Here is an 8,903-nt window from a genome sequence, read left to right as displayed (position 1 = left end):
TCTTCAACATGTTTCAGGCTTGCATATCCACCACATAGAAAACTTGTTAGGATCAATTAGAAATCTCTTTCTTATAAAATTCCACTAAGCTATTACGGATTGTACTAGTGGAATCTCCCAAACATGGATAACAAAACCTTGGTGTTCATTTTTAGTGCATGAAATAATTTTCTTCACTTACATTTATTATAGTTTTCAAATTTTTGCGTACATAAACTCTAAAATTTCAGTTTTTTTGTGATCTATTTGTTTACAAGAAAAATGGGAGACAGGAAACTCAAATTTGGATTTGAAAAAAAAAATTGAACAACCAAAATGAAAATGCAAAAATTCTGAGAGAGATAATTCAAAAAAGTATTTGTGATTTTTAAGGGAAGTAAATTCTTTTAGTTTTTTATATATTGGGTTTTGCAATCATCAGAAGAGGGGGGCGAGGCATTTTTAACTGAGTGTTGACTCCCAAACCATAAGTCATTTCTAACAAAAATTATAGCCGTTTCACATCAATAATCGATCAAAACATTTACGATGATCTATGATTGTTAGGTCCGTTTTTTGTAAAATAGGCAAAAAAGGGGTAGTTTGGCTCAGGTAAATATCCCACAACACGTTAACTTAAGAATTTAACTTTTTCGACTCGTTGAAAATTTTGGATCATTAGGTCATTTGCATCTTCAACGTGTTTTTGGCAAACATATCCTCCACATTGAAAACATATTAGGATCAATTAGACATCTCTTTCTTATAAAATTCCACCAAGCTATGAGGGGTTGTACTAGTGGAATTTCCAAAACATGGATCACAAAACTTTGGTGTTCATTTTTTGTGCGTGAAATAATTTTATTCACTTACATTTGTTATTGTTTTCAATTTTTTGCAAACATAAACTCTAAAATTTTTATTTTGTTGTGATCTATTTGCCTTATCATTTTGTTTACGAGAAAAAAGGGAGAGGGAAAACTCAAGTTTGGATTTGAAAAAAAATTGAACATCCAAAATCGAAATGCACAAATGCAGAGAGAAATGATTCCAAAAAATATCTGTGATTTTTGAGGATCGTAAACACTTTTAATTTTTTATATATTGGGTTTTGCAATCATCGGAAGAGGGGGGTGAGGCATTTTTAATTGTGTGTTGACTGCCAAACCATAAGTCATTTTTAACAAAAATTATAGCCGTTACACATCATTAATCAATAAAAAAAATTTACGATGGTCTATGATTGTTAGGCCCGCTTTTTGTAACATGGGCAAAAAGTGGGTTGTTTGGCTCTGGTAAATATCCCATCGCACGTAAACTTGAGTATTTAATTTTTTCTACTTGAAATTTTTGGATCATTAGGTCATTTGCATCTTCAACATGTTTCAGGCATGAATATCCACTACATTTAGAACATGTTAGGATCAATTAGCAATCATTTTCTAACAAAATTCCATCAAGCTGTTAGGGATTGTACTAGTGGAATTTCCCAAACATGGACAACAAAACTTTGGTGTTCATTTTTAGTGCGTGAAATAATTTTCTTTACTTACATATATTATAGTTTTCAATTTTTTGCATACGTAAACTCTAAAATTTTCATTTTGTTGTGATCTATTTTCCTTATCTTTTTGTTTACAAGAAAAATTGGAGAGTGAAAGCTCAAGTTTGGATTTGAAAAAAAATTGAACATCAAAAATGGAAATGCTCAAATTCTGAGAGAGATAATTCCAAAAAGTATTTGTGATTTTTAATGATTGTAAACTCTTTTAGTTTTTTATATATTGGGTTTTGCAATCATCGAAAGAGGGGGATGAGGCATTTTTAACTATGTTTTTGACTCCCAAACCATAAGTCATTTCTGAAAAATATTTTAGCCGTTACCCATCATTAATTGATCAAAAAATTTATGATGATATATTATTGTTACACCCATTTTTTGTAAAATTGGCAAAAAGTGAGTTGGTTGACCCTGGTAAATATCCCACCATACTTTAACTTGAGAATTTAATTTTTTCTTCTCCTTGAAATTTTGGATCATTAGGTAATTTGCATCTTCAACATGTTTCATGCTTGCATATCCATCAGATATAAAACATGTTAGGATCAATTAGAAATCTCTTTCTTATAAAATTCACCAAACTATTAGGGGTTGTACCAGTGGAATTTCCCAAACATGGATAACAAAACTTTGGTGTTCATTTTTAGTGCGTGAAATAATTTTCTTCACTTACATTTACTATTGTTTTCAAGTTTTTTCGTACATAAACTCTAAAATTTTCTTTTTTTTGTGATCTATTTGCCTTATCTTTTTGTTTACAAGAAAAATGGGTGAGTGAAAACTCAAGTTATGGTTTGAAAAAAAATTGAACATCCAAAATGGAAATGCATAAATGTTGAGAGAGATAATTCAAAAAAGTATCTTGTATTTTTAAGGAAAGTAAATTCTTTTAGTTTTTTATATATTGGGTTTTGCAATCATCGGAAGAGGGCGGTGAGGCATTTTTAACTAAGTGTTGACTCCAAAACCATAAGTCATTTCTAAAAAAATTATAGCCGTTAGACATGAATAATCGATCAAAACATTTATGATGATCTATGATTGTTAGGTCCGCTTTTTTTAAAATAGGAAAAGTGTGGGTTATTTGGCTCAGGTAAATATCCCACAACACGTTAACTTGAGAATTTAATTTTTTCTACCCCTTGAAAATTTTGGATCATTAGATCATTTGCATCTTCAACATGTTTCTGGCTAGCATATCCACTGCATCTAAAACACGTTAGGATCAATTAGAAATCTCTTTCTTATAAAATTCCACCAAGCTAAGAGGGGTTGTACAAGTGGAATTTCCCATACATGGATAACAAAGCTTTGGTGTTCATTTTTAGTGCATGAAATAATTTTCTTCACTTAAATTTATTATAGTTTTCAATTTTTTGCATACTTAAACTCTAAATTTTTTATTTTTTTGTGTTCTATTTGCCTTATCTTTTTTTTACGGGAAAAATGGGAGAGAGAAAACTCTAGTTTGGATTTGAAAAAAATTGAACATCCAAAATGGAAATGCACAAATGCTGAGAGAGATAATTCCAAAAGTATCAGTGATTTTTAAGGACTGTAAACTCTTTTAGTTTTTTATATATTCGGTTTTGCAATCATCGGAAGAGGGGGGTGAGGCATTTCTAATTGATTGTTGACTCCCAAACTATAAGTCATTTCTAAAACAAATTATAGCCGTCACACATCATTAATCGATAAAAAATTTATGATGATCAATGATTTTTTGGTCTGTTGTTATGGACTCTATAGCATCACGAGTTACCAGCAGGTGTAGGAATTAATTATTGTGATTTTCAATTTCCAAGTAATTGATTTTGGTTTGGTTTGGTTTAGAATTTATTTGGCTTGAACCATTGACCCAAAGGTCTGAATTGTATTTGGCGTCCTCAACCCTATTTAAGGGGACGACTAGGTTAATGAAGGTTAGCAATTGAGTCTACTTTAGCCTAGAGTAAATTAGTTAAACAGGTCGAGAGCTCCTTCAAGCTGTCTCCTATTTTTCCCCCAATTCCTTTTCCAAAATTCCCTTTCCAAAATTTTTTTTCAGCACCCCATCAATATACCTTAACGTCAAGCAAGCAATGGAAGGAAGGGAAGAGAGGAGAGGGATAAGATCCATGGATCGTGAGGATCCTAACAACGTGGTATCAGACAGGTCCACCCTCGACGACTCCTCTTCTCCAGAGGACATACGTCAAGTGCTTTCAGACCTTCAACAATGATCCACTCTTCAAGGTACTGAAATTACTAACATCCATAATACATTGCACACGCTGGAATCCTCTCTCCAAATAGTCATCCGCCAACTTGCTGCAATTCAATCCCCAACGCCGCCACCAGCCACCAACTTTCAACCACAGGCAGTTCATCACCCACACTTCACGCCACCACCACCCCCACCATTGCGCCAACAACCTGTTCCCATAGCGACTCACGCACAAGGACCAACTACTGTTCCCAGGTACTTTAAACTTAATTTTCCTACATATGATGGCTCTAAAGATCCTTTACTTTGGTTCACGAAATGTGATCAATTTTTCTATCATAAAAAAATGGTGGATATGGACAAGGTTACATTGGCCTCCTACGACCTACTCGATGAAGCGCTCATGTGGTTTCATCACTACCGAAATGTCCATTCCACTCAGGATTGGCTACAGTTTAAACATGCTTGCCAGATGAGGTTTGGACCTCCAGCTAGTAGCAACCCAGTGGGGGAATTGATTAACTATAAACAAACTGGCACCTTAGAATTGTACCAAAAAACGTTCCAAGAAAGGTTGGCCCGAGCCAGTGAATTTGTTCCTCCTCACCTACATGTTCAGATTTTTAATGTTGGATTGACTGAGGCGGTTAGATTGGAAGTGGAATTACTTGCTCCGACAGACTTGGACTCAGCCATGAATTATGCCATAGCTGTGGAACAGAAACAAAGAGTTCTAAAATAATCCTTAGGCCAAAAACCATTTTAGAACAACAAAATATAGGGTACTGCACCTGGCCCACATTTTGGCTCCTCTGCCCCTAACCGAGCAAACCAGTCTACAATTGTGACCCCCCACACTCTTCCACGTAAATTTTTGACTAAACAGGAAATGGAGGCTAGAAAGGCCAAGGGCCTATGTTTTAATTGTGATGAAAATTTTCTTCCAGGACATACCTGTAAACGTTTATTTAGTATTGAACTTTGGGAAGAAAGTTTAGAAGAGCTTCCTGAAAATGAATTTATTGAAGAGGAACAGCAAGAACCAGAACTCTCCCTCCATGCCATGCATGGCTTGCGTAGTTCTAATACTATGCAGGTAAAGGCCAAGTTACACCATCTCATGCTACTAGCTTTAGTTGATTCTGGCAGCACACATAATTTTATCAGTGAGCCCGCAGTGAAACAATTGGGATTGGAAATTCAACAGCAAATGGGTCTCTCGGTTTCAGTGGCCAATGGGGCTAAAATTGCCAGTGTGGGGTTATGTGCAAACACCCCTTTTACCATTGAGGGACATTCATTTCAGGTGGACTTACTGGTCATTCCTTTGGTAGGATTTAATTTGGTGCTCGGGGTCAAATGGCTTCAGTTATTAGGCCCTATATTGTGGGACTTTCATGCTCGGACTATGACATTTACAGCACAACAAGGCCAGATTACATTACAGGGTATTGTGACGTAGGTACCTAACGTACTTCACTCTTTACAGCTTCAGAACACTGGTGATTGTCAGTTAGCTCCTTGACTTATAACATTTGCGGATTTATTTAATGACCCTACGGGTCTACCACCAGTGCGTCACTGTGATCACCGCATTCATTTGAAGTTGGGAACCGATCCAGTAGTGGTGCACCCTTATCGTTACCCACATATACAGAAAGATGAAATAGAAAGACAGTGCATGAATATGCTCGCTCAGGGAGTGATCCAGCCTAGTCGGTCTCCCTTCTCCTCACCTGTTTTACTAGTACACAAAAAGGATAAATCATGGAGGTTTTGTGTCGACTATTGGCAACTCAATTTGAAGACAATTAAAGACAAGTTTCGCATTCCAGTGGTGGACGAGTTGCTGGATGAGTTACATGGTGCTACGATTTTTACCAAGTTAGATTTGAAATCGGGCTATCATCAAATTAGAGTTCACCCGGCAGATGTGGAGAAGACTGTGTTCCGCACGCACCACGGTCATTTCGAGTCCCTCGCCATGCCCTTCGGTCTCTCCAATGCACCCTCCACCTTTTAGGCCCTCATGAATGAGGTATTTTCCTCACTTCTGTCCAACTATGTGTTAGTATTTTTATATGACATCCTGGTCTATCGCAAAAATTGGGTCGAACATCTCCAACACCTCCATCAGGTATTTACCATTCTACGCTCTCATCATTTGGTTTTGAATAGATCCAAATGTTCTATGGGCAGAAGTGGCATATTTCAGCCACATCATATCAGTTGTGGGCGTGAAAGTTGACCAGAGCAAGATACAAGCAGTAACAGATTGGTCTCCTCCCACCTCCCTCGCAGCAATAAGGAGATTTTTTGGGCCTAGCAGGATATTATAGAAAATTTATCCAATCTTGTGGCCAGATAGCAGCACCACTCAACAAACTTCTCAAAAAACATGCTTTCAACTGGTCTTCTTCAACGGATCAGGCCTTTCAGCTGTAAAAGGAGGCCTTAGCCTCAACGCCTGTACTACAATTACTAGATTTTGATGAAGACTTTGTGGTGGAATGTGATGTGTCCGGGGGAGGTATAGGGGCAATGTTACAACAATTGGGAGACCCCATTTCTTATTTCAGTCGCCAGTTGGGAGAACACCAACACAAATTAGCTGCATATGAGAGGGAACTGATTGGGTTAGCCAAGGTTGTCCAACATTGGCAACCTTATCTATGGGAACAACCATTTTCATTCGTATAGATCATTGCAGCCTCAAGTATCTTCTTGAATAATGCCTCATCACATCACCATAGTAGCATTGGTTAACTAAACTTGTGGGCTTCGATTTTACTATTCAATATAAGCCAGGTAGTTCGAATTTGGGGGCTGATGCTTTGTCTCGTCAGAACATTCCAGACCCACACGTTTATGCTCTCAGCAACCCACATTCACTTTTACTGGATTCTATTAGTGAGGAAACAAATCATTATCCGAAACTTATTTCATTATATCAGGATATTCAGCAGGGGACAACAGCTCATCATTGGATGATTCACGATCGTCTTATACTCTACAAAAACAAGATTTTTATGCTTCATACATCCCCACTTCTTCCCACCATTTTGTTTTCTATCCATGATAGCACACATGAGGGTTGACAAAAAACATATGTCCAAATCAGTTGGGAATTTTATTGGAAGGGTATGAAGAGCACGATCGCTGACTATGTAGCTGCTTGTCAGATTTGTCAACGAAACAAGGCCAATCTTTAAGTCATGCCGGCCTACTACAACCTCTGCAACTATCATCTCAAATCTGGTCCAATATTTCAATGGACTTCATTGATGGCTGTCCCACTTCATCCGATAAATCAGTGATATTCGATCGTTTTTCAAAATATGGTCACTTCATTGCTTTGGCACATCCATATACTGCTACTCAGGTCGCTCAGTTATTTATGGACCACATTGTCCGATTACACGAATTCCCACATCCATTATCAGTGACAAGGATGCCATTTTTACCAGTATCTTTTGGAAGGAATTATTCAAATTACAGGGCACCCAATTGGCATTTTCTATTGCATATCATCCGCAGACTAACGGACAAACCGAGGTCATCAATCGCAAGATTGAGATGTATCTTCGTTGTTTTGTAGACGACTCACCTTAACGGTGGGTGAAGTGGCTTTCCTGGGCAGAATTTTGCTATAACACCTCTTACCACACTTCTCCTTTCAGGGTAGTTTATGGCAGAGATCCACCTCGTCTATTACCATATTAACCAGAGGCATCCAAAGTCGTCACTTTGGACCAAGTGTTAGCTGAAAGAGACGCTATGCTCACTGAGGTACGTACTCATCTTGAAGAGGCTCAGCACTCTATGAAGCTCTATTATAATAAGAAGCACCGTGAGGTATCTTATTCCCCAGGAGACTGTGTATGGTTAAAGCTTCAACACTACTGCCAACTGTCCCTAACTGCCTTCAAGCGCCATAATCTTTCTCCAAAATATTATGGTCGATTTCAGGTGTTGGACCAAATTGGCCCCGTGGCCTACCGCTTGCAGCTACCAACCGAGGCAAAGATACATAATGTATTTCATGTATCCCAACTGAAGCCATTCCAGAGTGACTCACCCCTACTGCACACTCCTCTACCGTCACTCCATGAGGGCAGAGTCCTTTCTACTCCATTTCAGGTATTGAAAGCATGCCACATTCAAGGTTATTGGGAAATTCTCGTCCAGTGGGCCGATGCAGACCCTCGTGACACGACATGGGAGCCATTATCAGCATTTCGACTTCTCTATCCTTCCTTCGAGCTTGAGGACAAGCTCTTTCTCCGGGAGGGGCGGTGATGTTATGATCAATTAGAAATCTCTTTCTTATAAAATTCCACTAAGTTATTACGGGTTGTACTAGTGTAATTTGCCAAACATGGAAAACAAAACATTGGTGTTCATTTTTAGTGCGTGAAATAATTTTATTCTTTTACATTTATTATAGTTTTCAATTTTTTGCATACATAAACTCTGAAATTTTCATTTTTTTGTGATCTATTTGCCATATCTTTTTGTTTACGAGAAAAAAGGGAGAGAGAAAACTCAAGTTTGGATTTGAAAAAAAATTGAACATCCAAAATGGAAATGCACAAACGGTGAGAGAGATAATTCCAAAAATTATCTGTGATAAGGATTGTAAAAACTTTTAGTTTTTTATATATTGGGTTTTGCAATCATCGGAAGAGGAGGGCGAGGCATTTTTAACTGATTGTTGGCTTCCAAACCATAAGTCATTTCTAACAAAAATTATAGTAGTTACACCTCATTAATCAATCAAAACATTTATGATGATCTATGATTGTTAGGTGCGCTTTTTGTAACATGGGCAAAAACTGGGTTGTTTGGCTCTGGTAAATATCCTGTCACTTGTTAACTTGAGAATTTAATTTTTTCTACTCCTTGAAATTTTTTGATCATTAGGTCATTTGCATCTTCAACATGTTTCAGACATGCATATCCACCACATTTAAAACATATAAGGATCAATTAGAAATCTCTTTCTTGGAAAATTCCACCAAGCTATTAGGGGTTGTAACAGTGGAATTTCCTAAACATGGACAACAAAACATTGGTCTTCATTTTTAGTGTGTGAAATAATTTTATTCACTTAAATTTATTATAGTTTTTAATTTTTTTTCATCCATAAGTTCTAAA

General features: G+C 37.1%; 1 protein-coding gene across 1 annotated transcript; it reads left to right on the top strand.

Moving 5' to 3' along the window:
* The first annotated feature begins 4,092 nt into the window (after nt 1–4,092).
* LOC137935272 (uncharacterized) lies at nt 4,093–7,513 on the top strand. Its single transcript, XM_068779957.1, has 12 exons — nt 4,093–4,476; nt 4,528–4,612; nt 4,694–4,842; nt 5,053–5,199; nt 5,404–5,611; nt 5,925–6,013; nt 6,195–6,392; nt 6,447–6,507; nt 6,555–6,746; nt 6,929–7,128; nt 7,245–7,340; nt 7,427–7,513. Exons 1-12 carry the CDS (start codon nt 4,093–4,095, stop codon nt 7,511–7,513), a joined length of 1,896 nt encoding a protein of 631 aa, XP_068636058.1.
* Nucleotides 7,514–8,903: the final 1,390 nt, after the last annotated feature.

This window comes from Aristolochia californica, unplaced genomic scaffold, assembly GCF_029961685.1.
Source record: "Aristolochia californica isolate CCGP_79_NKW_82.1479 unplaced genomic scaffold, dmAriCali1.0.hap1 SCAF_6, whole genome shotgun sequence".
Lineage (NCBI taxonomy): Eukaryota > Viridiplantae > Streptophyta > Magnoliopsida > Piperales > Aristolochiaceae > Aristolochia > Aristolochia californica.
This window is presented reverse-complemented; position numbering and strand designations above follow the sequence as displayed.